The 16,772-nt window shown below is 40.7% G+C and overlaps 1 protein-coding gene across 5 annotated transcripts in view; it reads left to right on the plus strand.

The window, feature by feature from the left end:
- The window catches only part of LOC148876801 (uncharacterized), a 58,118-nt gene that overhangs the window by 30,682 nt on the left and 10,664 nt on the right, over positions 1-16,772 (plus strand). For 3 of the 5 annotated variants that reach the window (XR_016107455.1, XM_088970922.1, XM_088970942.1), the window contains 2 exons: positions 7,624-7,677; positions 7,772-7,864. Coding sequence is in view for 4 of the 5 variants with exons in the window: in XM_088970922.1 (XP_088827048.1) it covers positions 7,624-7,677; positions 7,772-7,864 (147 nt within the window). In the remaining variant the exon portion in view is untranslated. The remainder of the gene's footprint in view (positions 1-7,623; positions 7,678-7,771; positions 7,865-16,772) is intronic. The other 2 variants (XM_088970934.1, XM_088970953.1) reach the window with 1 other exon arrangement.

Below are 16,772 nucleotides of genomic sequence, written 5' to 3' on the forward strand. Positions count from 1 at the left end.
TTAATGAGATACACTGCCGTGAGGATAGCATCACCCCAGAAACGGATAGGCACATTGGAGGTAAACAAAATGCTTCTAGCCACCTCCAAAATGTGCCTATTCTTCCTCTCGGCAACCCCATTCTGCTATGGCGTATGTGGACAAGTGCTCTAGTGAATAACCCCATGAACAAGTAGATAAGAGGCTAGTGGCTTAGCAAAGTATTCTTTTGCATTATTAGATCTGGGGACTTTGATTTTGACCCCAAACTGGGTTAAAATCATCTGATGAAAGTTTTAGGTCAGAGCAGGAACCTCATCTCGAGAACGCATAAGGTAGACCTAAGAAAAACGGGTATGGTCATCAACAAACAACAGAAAATACCTGTACCCACCCATAGAAGGGATGTGATATGGCCCCCAAACATCGGTATGCACAATATCAAAAGAATTACTACTTCTTTTATTATTCAAGGAATAAGATGTTCTATAATGTTTGGCAAGCTGACAACTCTCACTTCTCAAATTTGACATCTCAACAGACTCAAATAAAGTAGGAAACATACTCTTCAAAGACCAAAAAGATAAGTGACCTAATCGGTTATGCCAAAGCATAACCGGACTCACACACTGAGAAACAAAAGACTTCTTATCCACTGGCTCTTTCCAATGAGGACTCTCTCCAAGCAGGTAGGTCCCATTCGTCTCACGGCCAGTCCCAATCACCTTCCTCGTCTCTAAGTCCTGAAAAACACATTGGTCAGGGAAAAAGGTTATTGAACAGTTTCGATGTTTGGTAATACTACTGACTGAAAGCAAATTAGTGTCAAGTTTAGGAACATGCAAGACAGAGGATAAAGAGATAGTATCAGATAACTTGATGTCACCCTTGCCAGAAATGGGAACAAGAGAGCCATCAACAATGGATACTTTATTTCTACCAAAAGACAAGTGATAAGTAGTGAACAATGATGGCAAGCTAGTCATATGGTCAGATGCTCCTGAGTCTATTACCCAACAGTGTTCAGTATTACCTGGAGCTGAAGCATGGTAGGCTGAGGCCCGGGTACCTGAATGAGCAAATGTAGATGTGGCAGAGGCTGATGGTGACTGAGATGACTGGGCCGAATTCCTAACCTCCTTTTCCAACTGTATCAGGGCAGCCCAAACAGCAGCTAAGGTATCTAGGGATGCGCCTTTTGTGCCTGACGAGGATGCAGAATCAGTATTCACAACCATATGAGCATTACCCCTTTTATTCCTCAGTTTTGTTGGGACTAAATGAGGGTGGAGCTTCCAACATGTATCTTTCGTATGCTTGGGTTTCTTGCAATGTTCACATACCAGATCCCGTTTGTCTTCCTTCTTCATGTCTCTTTCTGTAACACTCCCAGACTTAGGTTTAATTGCTGCCAGGGTTGGGGGAAAGGGCTGATGTTGCATCATAACCTTCCTCCTGGTCTCTTCACTATGCACTAGGGAGTATGCTTGAGAAAGGGTCATGCTGTCTCTTGTCAGTATCTGCTGTCTCACAATGTCATAATCTGAATTCAGGCCAGCTAGAAATTCAAACACCCTATTGGTCTTGACTTGCTTTCTATGGGTCTGTGTATCTTTCGGACTTTCCCACTCAAGAGTCTCCAGATGGTCAATTTCATGCCACCGTGATTTCAGTGTAGAGAAATACACAGAGACTGGTTTCTCTCATTGTTTAAGGTTATTCACTTCACACTTTAGTTCATAGGCCCTAGCAACATTAAGGGGTTGGGAGTAGGTCTCCTTCATGACATCCCATATCTCCTTGGCTGTCTTTGCCCACAAGTAATTTCGGCTGATATTTGGCTGCATCAAGTTGCACAGCCATGTCATAACCAAGTAGTTCTCTTGAACCTACTTGGTATACATTGGGTCCTCCTTGGAAGGCTCTTTCACATCTCCCAATAAATAGCTAAGTTTTCCCCTTCCCCCAATAGCTATCATGGCTGATTGGGCCCATTCCAAGTAATTGGATCCATCAAATCTCACAGTTGTAATCTGAAACGCAATCTCAGACATACTCCCAGAACTGCTGTTCCCAAACACACCTTCTCCCTGATTTTTGAACTCCACTCTTGGTCAAGAATCAGTAGTTAAGAACTATTACGGTTTCCACACTAGAAAACAGCACTGAAGCAATCGTTCACAATAAAACTATATGAAATCAGTTCAGATCTGATCTGAAACCAATCGGCAATCAGAAACTCACTTAGAAAGCACTCTGTAGAGCTGAGGCAGAATTAGGGTTTCAATCGTAAAGTTAGGAAGACCCTTGTGAGAACATAAACAATGCTCAGCCGCACTTTCCAAGAGAATTCACAGTCAAGTCTAGCCGTAGGGTTAATGACAAACCCTAAAAAAAAACTGATCACCTCTGAGAGAAAATAGGAGGGTTTGGCTGCTCTCCTCCTAGACAGGTCCAACCTATCTTGACTGACAGCAATCTCAAGGGAAAAATAAAGACTTACCCAGAGAATTCTGATCGCTACCTTCAATCGTGGCCTGAACCCTAACCTCCTCTGATTCTTCCTGACTACCAAAACACTTTGCAAGCCACGACAAGTCTTCGAACAACTGCTAAACTTTTCTGGTAACCTCCAAGAATCAGCCAACGAACAGTCCTTTATAAGCTTCCAGCCCTAGATAGTTCTCATGTAGTCGGCTGGACTAGACTCACATGAGAAACCCTAGATTAGATAGGCTTTGATACAAAGTAGTCGATCAAGACTACAATCAGTCTTGAATCCCAACTGATTTCGGATTGAGAAAAATAGAAGGAAGAGGAAGAAGAAAGGAGAAGAAAGGAGGAGAAAGGACAAGAAGCAGAAGTGCACAAGGGTTTTGAAAGGAGGGACAGATTGAATCATCCTGCCGCCGCCACTCTCTTAATATTTATAGGTTATGTTCACTACATGTAGGAAAGGACAAACTACCCTTAATACTTACATGGCAAATAAAACAAATAAAAGACTGAAATAAATAACAAACTGAAATAACAAGCTGTCTAAGATAACTACCAACTAACACTGACATGACCAACAAAGGTTACACATGCTGTCATACAAACACAGTGGGGACCACAGCCGTGGGGCCCACATCAGTGTTCTCTGCAAAAAACAATTACATGACCTGATTTTAACTTAACTTTTGTATTTTGCCCATGAACAAAATTCATAGTTCCTGCTTTGCCTTTATTTGACAAAAGGACTAAAATATCCTTCTGCTGCTGTTTACATCAAGCAGCTTTAGATTTGTGGTCATTATAGTATTCCTGTAAATCAAAGTTGCATTTCTTTTTTTTTTTTTCTGAGTTAGTAAACTATTGTATTTCTTCAGAAAAGAAACTTACAGAAAAGAAGCCCATGTACATTGAGAGATTGTATGCTGAGGGTATAAATCAGTTTGTCACATTGTCACCTGTATGAATTGAGCTTAAAACAAATGTATCAGTATAAAAAAATAAAATGTGGGATTACTTGAAATGGTTTGTGTGCTCATCCATGAATACAGAAATCCTTTCAGATTTCTCTTCATCACATCCATCTTGTTCACTTTATTTTCAAAAATACACAAGTTTCTCTCTTTCCAAACCACCTGTGATATTACAGCTGGTGTATCCCACAAAACCTTGCCCCTTCTCAATTCCTGAAACTTCCATCCTTGGAAAAGATTGATAACAGACTCAGGTGGGAGTACCTTTGATGCAGCAGCGTGCACTTGGTTAGATCAGTTTGAGCCTCTTTAGAGGCCTAAAAAGAAGTTAACAGATCTGAAGAGAAGGAAGAAATTGTCTGAAAAATACTTTTGGCCTCATTATCATCTTGAGGGAAATTTATGGGAGAACCGGAAAAAACTGAAAGTGGAGTCTACCTTGTTTTTATTATTTTGAGATTACTATTTATGGTTACTTTTGGACTTTCTATTTATAGTAATTCTTGTAATTATTATTTTTTAGTGAGTTCGCAGTTTATTATTTTTAGTAATTTCTGATGTCTTCAAATTATAGTAGTTTTGGTGGGATTAGGAAGGTGTTATTAGAGTTATTTAGGACTTGGAATCCTTATTTAAGTGTCCTAATGGGTTTAATTATGGATTTGTCTTAGAGTTAGAGGCTGTTTGATAACTGCCGAAGTTGCTGAACTGAAAGACATTGTTTTGCTTAGTTGATAAAATAATTAAATAGTAAAATTTCACAGGTGTAGTGATCTGTCCAACTTCAGTTTCAGACATTAAGGATCCCACAACCTCCTTGAAAACTTAATTCACTAAAAGACAACACAATCTTTTCACTTCAGAATCTTCAGCTGTTATCAAACGCACTCTTAGTTCTAAAGCAATCAGGAATTTCTTTGGGTCAATTTCCTAGTCCAAATTGGAGTCTGAAAGGGGACATCTGAGTTAGTAAGTTGTGTGTATAAATAGAGTTGTAATTGGAGTTCAAGAAGAGTGATTTGGTAACATAAAGTTTGGTTTAGTGAATTCTGGTTGTTGCCGGAAATTTTTCTCTTTTTTGTCCCCTCTCTCTCACCTGTTTCTTCTTATAAGTGACCTATCTCATTGCTGTTTACCCTAACAGAGAGCATCTTACTTTCTTCTCCATTCATATTCTTCATATCTAATCACCCACAGCCCTCATTCAACCCTACAAGGCTCAGTACCAGATCCTAAGTTGGTAGGACCCCCTGCCCATCCTACATCACAAAACAAGATAGCGCCAACATCCAAAGTTATTTGGATAAGCTACAATGAATGAACAGATGGCTTGTGCTCAGTCTTAGATAGGACAAAACAGTCAGTTCTCAGATTCATACCTCTCCTGATTGGATATCAGTTGTCAAACATCTTGCTAATGTATGGTTTCTGTTCAGTTTCAGATAGGACACAACAGTCACTTCTCAGATTCATACCTTTTCTAATTAGGATATCAGTTGTCAAACTTCTTGCTAATGTAGCTGTTCAAGCAAGAAAATCCACCTTCGATGGAATATAGTTGATCGACATTTTAGGCTGGGCAACAGATTCTTCTGATTATGACTGATTTTGTTGTAAAACAACTGCAGTGAGAACCAGCCCAACTTGTTGCAAGCCTAAAATATTACACTTGAACTCTCTGGATGAAGCTTTTTTTTTTTTATGTTTCCACTCAAGTAGGCTAGCTATTGGTTCAATTTCCCAGTCATTAAGATTTCTTGAGTTGAAGGCTCTAAACCTCCCATTCTCATGCTGTTCATAGCAATCCATTACCAATGCTTCCTCTTTCTGATCTACCTCAATGACCTCATACAGAGATGAAAATGTCAAGGATGAATTCCTGCACCATTTTTTGTCCAGAATGTCACCCTATTATCCTCCCAATCTTGTATATGCCTTCTGTGTGTTCCGAGAATGCTTTTTCAGTGCTCTACCACACTGCACATCTCGTGGGACTTGTTGCTGCCCAGGATCCCAACACCTACTACTTAACCTGTATTTTCCTGCAATGCCGTGTCTCCACAGTCCTTCCATGTCTTCATTGAATCTCCAGAACCATTTTCCTGAAAGAGCATTATTCATTACCCTTAGCTTCCTTAGCCTCAATTCCACAAACTTTTGGGAGATGCATATTCATTTTTATAGAGGGTGGGTCTTGGCGCGATAGCTTCTGTGTGTGCAGGGGTAAGACTGCGTATATCTGTCCCTCCCCAGACCCTGCATTGGTGGGAGCCTTGTGCACTGGGCTGCCCTAGTGCCCCTTATATTCATTTTTATGGTCAATATAAACTTTAATTTGTTATAATAAGAATATTGGAAGAGAGTAAGTGCAAAGCCCCAGAACCATAAAATGGGTAGCAGGGGTAGACTATACCACATTTGGGGTTCCCCTATACATAAAATACAAGTTATCCCAAGCTTAGCAGTGAAGTATCCCAAAATGAGTAAGTTGTTTTAGTTTTGATCAGTAAGCATGTATTTTATTTAAATTCCTGATGGGAATGATGATCCCATTTAATCACTCTTTTTCTGTCCCTCGTTACAATGTAGCCCAAAATAATTGCTGTCTCAATGCCCCTTGTTTTGCTAGATGATCAGCTAATCCATTTGCACTCCTTCAGACCAATTTAAATTCAGCCTCAACCTCCTTTGCAATCTTTTCCACTTCCCTAATCTCATGTTTAAACGTCCACAGGGTATGGCTACTGTTTTCCACCCAGGAAATAACCACTTTTGAATCCCCTTCCACCTCAATATGCCTGTATCCCATCTATTTAGCTAGCTTCAAACCTTGTAGTAATGCCAACAGTTTAGCCTTCAGTGAATTCCCCGTGCCAATTGGTCCTGAGAACATAACCAGTATCCTCTTTTCAGAATTTCTGATTACTCCACCTATACCTGATAGTCCCAGATTTCCAGGGGAGCTCCCATCAAAATTCAGTTTCACTTTATTGCCTTCTGGTGGTTTCCGCTCCAGCCTTACTTTCTCTCTCACTCTTGAGGACTGTGGTACTTCAGACCAGGTTCTTAGAATGTCTGTGACTGAGAAGACTTGAAAGCTGTCCAAGGATTTTACCCAATGAGCTTCTTTCACCTTGATGCTGTCAATCACTTCCAAGCTATTATTACCTTTCCATGGTTATTGAATCAGCTTAGTATCTATAGATTATCATCAAGCCCAGATGAAAGGGAGGTTTGACCTGGAACTGGATGCCCTCAGAACCTTTAATGAAGTTAAGATAGCTTAGCTCTCAATGAGTTGCCCAAACTACTGGCCTCAAATAAAGAAGGATAATTTTACCATTGCTTTCCCTATAGCCCCACTGATGCTGCAAGATCTGCTGTTTCCTACACTACAGAGCATTAGTCAAAATTTAGTATTTTAGTTTGACTATTTTTTCTTTACTTTCCTTTTTTGCCTTTTTGTTTGTGTATATGTATGTGTGTTTCCTTTTGAGAGGGGGAGAAGGATGCCATAACTGTATCACTTTTCTTTAAAATGGCGAGCCCACATATTGACTAATGCTATGAAGGCGACCCCATATAGTTGGAATAAGACATGGATGATGATGATGGTGGCCTCCCAACCATAGGATGATATCTGGTTATTGAACCAATAGGAAATAGAAATGGATATGTATATCAGTTGCTTTGCTGGTGATCACGGTTTAAGGTATCAATACACCCAGACGTGTTGGCAGGGGTGTACGTTTTACCCCACACTTTTTATTTTTTTATTTTTATTTTTTCAAAATTTCATTTTTACACATTTTTATATTGTTTAATCAATAAACATATTGGTTTCCTGAAAACACCTTTAAATAGGTGTATCGGAAACCCAAAGATACGATACAATATGCCTGATCAGGGGCATATCATATCGATGCTTTGAACCTTGCCGTTGATCCATGATTGTTCCATGTATTGTGAACACTGATATCATCAACATCATCTTCAACTATTACAAGTTCTGAAGGAAAATAGGATAATTTTACTTCATGTGGTATTAATCATCATACAGAAGATGGTATAGCCTCGTTTGTATAGTCTGTATGCACATGTGAACATGCACAGAGTGATGAAAATTGTTGGAAGCACATTTTACAAATGTTTATTAGGTTTTTCTGTCTGTTTGCAGGTTGTTCCCACTGTATACACTGACATAAATGGGCACGCTATCCAGTCAAATCAGGTATAGATAAACATACTGAGACTTCCTCTTTCTGATTGTTCAATGTCATTTATTTAACCATGATCTGAGGTGCACTAGTATGGGCATTGTGCAGTTCTCTGTAACAGAGCATTATAGGGATGCAGAATTTACATATCCTCAGTTTCTTCCTGGTGTTTTCTTCTTTTATGACCTTTCTCCAATCAAGGCGAGTCTTTTGTATGAATATATTTAGCCTGACTTATAAATCTGATTATGTTCCTTATGATTTTTATGACTCTTCAGGTAAGTAACTGATGGTATTTGTTCATATTGAGTTTATAGAAATTAGTTTTATCCATTTATATTAGTAAACAAAATCTCCTCCCAACCCCCAAAAATTCATTTGTTCTTTTCTTTTATACTCTACTCCCGGACATGAAGCTGAAAATCTGATCTGATAATGTTCAAGTACATTATGCACACCTATAATACCTGGATACCTATACAAGGGTGTTGTATCATGTCAGATACTTTATTTTTTAGTGTAAATTTTGTATCTGGTACTGCTATATCCAGGTAACATAGATGCACACCTGTGGGAAAATGTAGAGGAAAGATGGTGATGGTTTCTCCAATATTTTCTTTTGAAGCAGGTTAGACATGTTTATCTTTATAGACACACAATCCCTGCCTTCCAAATAAAAAAGACATACATTAGCAAATGATCACTAGCCACTTGGCCCAATATCTCTACACTCCCCTCAAGTTGAGCATAGATGTCAATCAAGCCCAAATTGCTTACATAATGTTGTAACATTTCCTTAGGAATTCCCTTGGTCAAAGCATCCACTAATTGCTCTTCTGAAGCAATGAATAGTAGGCAAACTTCTCCTTATGCTATTCTCTCATGTATAAAATGTCTGTCTACCTCAATGTGCTTTATTCTGTCATGTTGAATCGGATTATGAGCAATGTTGATGGCGGATTGATTATCATAATATGACATTAAGCCACAACTCTGAAACTCCATGGTCCATAGCCTTGTATTCTACCTCAATTGAGGATCTAGCTACCATAGACTGTTTCTTACTTCTCCAAGAGACAATATTCCCTGCCACCATAGCACAATAGCCCAAAGTTGACCTTCTGTCATCTAGACAACCAGCCCAATTAGCATCTATTATAAGCTTCCAACTTCATATATCCATGCTTAGCAAATGGGATGCCTTTTCCCTGAGTTCCCTTTAAGTGATATAGAACCCTTTCTGCAACAACCATATTTATGTTTCTGGGGAGCATGCATAAATTGCTCCCCTGTCAATTAGAATTTCACCATCATTGGCTAAAAGTTTATTATTCAGATTAATAGGGGTCGAGGTAGGTTTAGCACCAAGTTTTCCAGTTTTAGTAAGATGATCTAGGTACCTTTCAATAGTACCATCAACATGGTACTTAATGGTGTAAACCCATTTGCACCCAATTGGATCCTTCCCCTCAGGTAGGTTTACAATCTCCTAGGTATTGTTTTCTTGAAGTGCTTTTGTTTTAGCTCTCATAGCATCCCTCCATTATGGTTTGGATAAGGCATCTAATACCAATTTAGGTATAGGTGGAAAGGAAATGGAGGCTAAGAAAGAATAGTAGGAAGGGGAAAGTAAGTTGTAAGAAAGGTGCTTTGAGGTACAATGAGTAGTGCAATTTCTCTTTCCTTCTTTTTGATTAGTAATTCTTGACAGTGTAGTCGGCCAGAGATGAGCGGAAGAGAGAAGAGAAGAGAAGAAGAAGAGAAGAGAAGAGAGGAGAGAAGAGAGAAGGCTAGCGGCACCAGTGTTTATTTTACTATATATAGGGCGACAGAAATAACAAGGGAAAAGACCCTTGTGCCCCTGAGTACAATAACAGACATAATAGAAATAAAAAAACGAAATAAAAAAACGAAATAAAAAAACACTTTAATCAGCCAAACAGGCCCTAACATCTGCAACTAAGTTATTTTAACATTATTCCAACATTCCCCCTCAAGTTGGAGCATAGATGTCAATCATGCCCAACTTGTCACACAAATCTTTGTGCCGCACATGATGAAGACCTTTGGTGAAGATATCTGCAAGTTGCTCTTCCGAGCTGACATATGGTGTGCACACTTCTCCACTTTCAAGTTTCTCTCCGATAAAACGCTTGTCCACTTCAATGTGTTTCGTCCTATCATGCAGAACTGGATTGGCAGCAATATTGATGGCAGCTTTATTGTCACAGTAGAGTGACGTAGGATTGCTTACTGCGAAACCCAGTTCACCTAACAAATTTCTTATCCACATCATTTCCGCAACCCCATGAGCCATCGCTCTATACTCTGCTTCAGCACTGGATCTAGCTACCACACTTTGTTTTTTGCTTCTCCATGTGACAAGGTTTCCTCCTACAAAGGCACAATAACCACTAGTAGACTTTCGGTCATCGACTGCTCCTGCCCAATCTACATCAGTATATACTTCCACTTTTAAGTGATTGTGTTTCTGGAACAACAAACCAGCTCCAGGAAACTTCTTGAGATATCTCAAGATCCTCTCTGCAGCCTCAAAGTTAGTTGTCCTCGGGTTGTGCATGAATTGACTAAGGACACCCATTGCATAGGCAATATCAGGCCTGGTCATAGACAAATACAGAAGTCTCCCCACGAGTCTCTGGAACATCTTTACATCTTTCAAAAACTCTCCCTGACTGTCTCCAGATGGTGATTAGGTTCAATAGGTGAATCAGATGGTTTTACCCCCAACTTGCCTGTATCTTCTAGTAGATCTAGTACATACTTCCGTTGGGAAATAAAGATGCCCTTGTGAGAGCGAGCAACTTCAATTCCAAGAAAGTATCGTAAGGAGCCTAGATCCTTTACCTCAAATTTAGTGGCTAAGAGTTTTTTTAGTCTCTGGATTTCAGCCTCCCAATCTCCTGTGATCACTATGTCATCCACATACACAATAAGAGCTGCAATTTTACCTTCACCTCTTTTTACAAACAGGGTATGATCTGACTGGCATTGTTTGAATCCCATCTGTTGGACTGCTAAATGGAACTTACTAAACCAAGCCCGAGGTGATTATTTCAACCCATATAGGGACTTTTTTAACCTGCACACCTTTTGTTCACTGCCTTTGGCACAGAACCCTGGGGTCGGGTCATGTACACCTCCTCTTCCAAGTCACCATTCAAGAAGGCATTCTTGATGTCCAATTGGTGAAGATCCCAGTCAAGATTTGCTGCCAAGGAAAGGAGAATCCGGATAGAGTTCATCTTTGCTACTGGAGCAAAAGTCTCTGCATAGTCCACTCCATATACCTGTGTGAAGCCTCTTGCTACTAGTCTAGCCTTGTAACTTTCAACAGTTCCATCAGCTTTGTGTTTCATTGTGAACACCCACTTGCACCCCACTGGTTCCTTCCCCTCAGGAAGATCTACCAACTCCCACGTACCATTTTTGTGTAAGGCATCAATTTCTTCCTGCATTGCATCTGTCCATTCAAATTTTGACAAAGCTTCTGCCACGGTCTTAGGGATGGGGACACTATCCACAAAAGAGAGAAAGGCACGGTACGAAGGTGAAACATGCTCATAGGACACAAAGTTAGAGATAGGATGATTAGTGGTACAAGATCTAACACCCTTTCTCTTAGCAATAGGAATATTAAGATCATTGGGGACAGGTGAATCAACATTTAAAGGAGCAATGGGAGCAAGTGTACCTGGCTGATGAGACGGATTTGCCTCGGGTGAATCCGATGATGTTGGTTGCATAGTGTCCGGCTCCACGGCTCTTGAACTCTGCTGGCTCTTATGGTGACGATGAAAATCCCGGAACGGAGGAGGATCGGGTAAAGGAGGTAGTTGAATCTGAGTCGTCGCTTGTTTCTCCTCAACCCTACTCTCCCCCTGAGGAGAAACCAAGAGGAACGATTGACTCTCAAAGAATGAGACATCAGTGGAAACATAGTACTTGCGGGCAATGGGATCATAGCAACAATACCCCTTTTGAGATGAAGGGTAACCAAGAAAAACACAAGGAATAACCTGAGGGTAAAGTTTACCACGAGTAGGTGACAGGTTGTGGACAAAACAACGACACCCAAAAACACGCATCGGAATGGTGGACAACGGGGCTGTAGGGAACAAGAGCTGATGTGGGGCCTTATACTCTAGTAGCCGAGAGGGCATGCGATTGATGATATATGTCGCACACAATACTGCATCCATCCAGAACTGTTTTGGCACATTCATATGAATCAGCAAGCCACGAGCAACTTTGAGAAGGTGACGGTTTTTTCGTTCAGCCACACCATTTTGTTGGGGTGTCCTGGCACAAGAGCTTCGCTGAAGTGACCCACTCGAAGCAAAGAACTTCGTGAGATCACTATGGAAATATTCCTTTGCATTATCCGACTGGAAAATATGAATTTCCGTTTGGAACTGACTGAACACCATGCGTTGAAAATCTTTCACAATTTGTGGCACTTCATTTCGAGATCGCATAGGGTAAACCCAAGTGTATCGAGAATAATCATCAATCAAAGTAACAAAATACTTATAGCCAGCCGTAGTAGGTAGAGTCACAGGGGCCCAAACATCAGAAAAAACAATATGAAATGGAAATTCAGATCTTTTATTTCTTAAAGGTAAAGAACTTTTACAATGTTTACTCAACTGACATGTTTGACACTGTAACTGACTCACTGACAAGAACTCAAACAACTTTGGGAACATAACTTTTAACGACTCAAAAGAAAGATGACCTAAACGACTATGCCATAAATAGGCCTGACTCTCACTCGACGAACTTGTGGACTCAGTCGCCACTAGACCAACATTATTCTCCAACATGTAGAGACCATCCACCATGCTTCCTCTACTAATCGTCTTCCCCGAGGTCAAATCCTGAAACACACATGAAGATGGAAAAAAGGTGACTGAGCAGTTCAAAGAGTGAGTAATACTACTAATGGACAACAAATTAATAGGTAATTTCGGAACATGCAGGACATTAGGAAGAGTAAGGCCAAGTGGGAGAGATATGGTGCCTCGGCCAGCTATGGTAGAAAAAGAACCATAAGCCAGTCTTACCTTATCTCTCCTAGAGAGAAGGTTATATGTCTGGAACAAATTTGACTTACCGGTCATGTGATTTGAGGCTCCGGAGTCAATAATCTAAGGTGAATCAGTAGTATGAGATGACACATGGAAGGCTGTGGCATTACCTGATGTAGATGCAAATGAGGTAGAAGGAGTAGGCCCAGAATCCACCTGGCGGAGAGTCCTACCATATAATTCCAAATGTTCACGGAAGGAGTTGATAATATCTTCCTTAGGGTCAGAACCAGGATGTCTCTCTTGAGTTGCGGAAGGACTAGTCTCTGTCGATGCCATATTAGCTGAGTTATACCTTTTTTGATTCTGCTGGCCTGGTTTCTTGCCCTGATCCGGTGCTGACTTCATACCCAAATCTTGTGCCCATTTAGGTTTTCCATGGAGATCCCAGCATGTATCTTTAGTGTGTCGTGTCTTCTGGCAGTGAGTGCACCAAAGCTTGCTTTTATCTTCTGATTTTTTCTGAGTGTCACCCCTTTTAAAGCCACCTCCGACATTTGTATCTGAATTTCCCCAGACCTCTAGGGCAACTGACTCCCCTTCTACCCCATTCATCACACTTCTGCTTTCTTCTGACTGCACCAAGGCATACTTCTCCTGGACTGATGGCAAGTCTTTACTGCCCAAGATCTGTACCCTGATGGACTCATGTGACGAATTCAGCCCTAGGAGGAAGGCAAACACGCGTTGCTGTGATACAAGTGACTTATAGGCCTTTGCATCTTCATCACACTTCCAATTCACATTCTAATAGTGATCGAGTTCTTTCCATATTGATGTCAAATCAGAATAGTACATCGAGAGACTCCTCTCCCCTTGCTTGCAAGTAGAAGATTCAACTTGTAGTTGATATATCTTGGCTTAGTGTCTCTGTTCTGAATAAGTGGACTTCACTTGTTTCCATATCTCACAAGCAGTTTCAGCCCACATAAAAGTCTTCCTTACTCGTGGCAGCATTGAAACTAAGAGCCAAGACATCACCATATTGTTCTCTTGGTTCCACCTATCATGCTCAACACTTCCATATTTCGGTTCCTTTACTCTCCCATTGATGTATCCTATTCGCCCCGTAGCAGTGATGTAGAGTTTTATCCCCCTAGACCACTCAAGGTAATTTAGACCATTAAAGGGAATGACAGCAATGGGAAAGCTCATATCCATTCCCCCACTCACTCCATTGTGGCTCCCTGAGATCTCTGAAGTAGCAGAATTCTCAGTCGACATGGTCAAGCAGTTAATCAGTCCCAAACACCGGACTTAGGACCCCTCCTTACTCCACAAAACAATGCTCCACTCAGTTCATACCCACACACTTGGGTTTACCAACCAGATTGAGCACAAACAGTACCAAATTCCGGACAAAAACTGAGGTAATATTCGGCAGATTTCAGACCTGTATGGTCTTATCAGTCCCCACCTACCAGAATTCCAGAATTTAACAGCCACTAATCAGCAGGAGAGATCCTTCTCACTTATAGTCAACTCAAACCATTGAGAAGACAGGTCAGCATTGACCTACAGTTGTCTTAACACATGAACAGGATCACACGATCCAAGAAAACTAGGGTTACACAGGTTCGACAGCATTCAGCCGCCCCAGATTCATAGGGTTTTCACTCGGCACATGACCAAGGAGAGTAAAGAAGAGAAGAAATAGGGAGAACTGTACCAGTTGTAGCTATTCTGTAGTCCAGAATCAAATTTCTTTTCTGCTAGTCTGTTCGATCTGTTCTTTGGGTTGATCGATCTTCTCTTGACAGTAGGGTTGATCGATCTGCTCTCTTTTAATCAGCATTCCCGCTCTGATACCATCTTGATAGTGTAGTCGGCCAGAGATAAGCGGAAGAGGAGAGAAGAGAAGAGAAGAGAAGAGAAGAGAGAAGGTTTGCAATGTAACAGTGCTAGCGGCGCTAGTGTTTATTTTACTATATATAGGGTGATAGAAATAACAAGGGAAAAGACCCTTGTGCCCCTGAGTACAATAACAGACAACAGAAATAAAAAACACTTTAATTATCCAAACAGGCCCTAACATATGCAACTAAGTTATTTTAACATCATTCCAACAGTAATAATGAAATTTATTAATTCAATTCAGATTTATTGTCTCATGCAACAACCCTTGGAGAGGTGCAAGCTGCAGCCTCTCCTAACAGATTGCAAAGAAACTAGGAAAAGAGTACAGAAATAACAATTGAGCCCAAAACAAATCTTCCCTATTTTGTTTTTCCCCTTGCTTGGCTAACACATCAGCCAAAGCATTTGATGATCTCCTCATGCACTGAAGAGAAACCGACATATTCCTTGGCTGGTTCTTATAGCACCAAACAACATCCTTAGGGTTCTTCAACCAGCCCACCACCACCTTGGAGTCCCCTTCAATAATTAGTTGTTGTACCCCCAATTGGTTTGCAAATTGCATCCCTTGTATAGCAGCTAGTGATTTTGTCCTAATAGAATCTTTAAATCCCAAAGGACCTAAGTACAAAAGAGCAACCTCTCCAAGCTCTTTCCTCAGACCCCCTCACCCCCCATTCCAGATGGCCCTGGATTGCCCAAACTGATGCCATTGAAATTCAGCTTTAGTGAGCCTTTAGCTGGGGGAAACCACCTTGTAACTACCTTATTCTTGAAGGAAGAGCACATCACTACTGCTGACCAATTTCTCTAGAAGTCATTAAAGGAGAACTAATGGAACATTTCCAATATCTTCAACCAGTATATTGCCCTAGCCAACACACAATCCTTCAATTCCTAACTGCTCCTTTCCTTCTCTTGAAAGATTCTAGCATTCCTTTCCACATTAATCTTCCTCTTTTTGTAGGCCAATTGAAAGTAAAATGGTCAAAGATCAAGTGTACTTCTACTGGCAAGCTCCAACCAAACAAAGAGAGTAGCTTAGCCCATGACTCTGCAGAGAACGGACAAGATATGGATAGATGGTAACAATCCTCCCATGAGTTCTACAAAGGGTACACCAGTTCAGAGAAAAATAAAGGAAGGGACTTTTCTTTTGTAAGTTATCTAAAGTGTTTATTTCTCATAATACACTTCCCAACAAAGTCATAATCTTTGGGGGAATTGGATTGCACCAAATTTCATTTGAGGGAAAAACCTGTTGAATAGAAGACTGAGACATGGACTTAAAGAAAGAGGCACAAGTAAAAGTCCCTTTGGGCCTAGGAGCCCACACCCTTTGGTTTGGCTTGAAAGGATCCAAACAAACCTGATTAAGGAGGCAAAAAAATAAAAATAAAAAAATAGATAAGAGTCAATTTCAGCATCCCTTAACCCCCTATGAAACCCAAAATCCCAATTTGAAGCCAAGAGTGTTCTTTAGGGTGAGACAAATTTTGAGACCACCTCTTTTTTATACAACAAAACGGAGAACAAGGGGAAAGGGTCCTTTAAAGTGGTATTTCCCACCCAAGTATCCTCCCAAAATTGGAGAAAGTTACTAGAACAAACTTCGTACCTAACAAACCTGAGAAACTGAGGAAGAGTGTTGTTGATGGCCCTCCAAGGTGTTGCCAGATTAGCCCGCCTTGATACACTTGTGCCCCATCCATTTTCTAAGATACCATGAATGCTCCCCACCACTTCATGCCAAAGCCTCTCGTTCTCTAACAACCAATGCTAAAGCCATTTCCCCAACAATGCTAGATTTTATGGAACCACCCTCCCTTTCCCCAAACCCCTCCCCTCCTTGCTTCTACACACAATTTCCCACTTAATCAAATGATCCTTTTTTCCTTGTCTTGGTTCCCAAAGGAAGTATTTCATTAACTTCTATAACTTCCTAGCTTCCCTAGGTGGTATCCTAAAGATAAACAAAAAGTAAGTGGGTTAGTTCGCCAATGTAGCTCTTATTAAAGTGATCCAATTGCCCGAAGAAATGTAATTCTTTTTCCATGAAGCTAATCTCTTGTCAAACTTTTCTAGCACTAGAGTCCAAAACCTACTCTCCCTGGGATTTGCCCCTAACGGAAGCCCTAAAT

This window comes from Nelumbo lutea, chromosome 1 (genome assembly GCF_056320005.1).
Source record: "Nelumbo lutea isolate HS-2025 chromosome 1, American lotus-T2T, whole genome shotgun sequence".
Lineage (NCBI taxonomy): Eukaryota > Viridiplantae > Streptophyta > Magnoliopsida > Proteales > Nelumbonaceae > Nelumbo > Nelumbo lutea.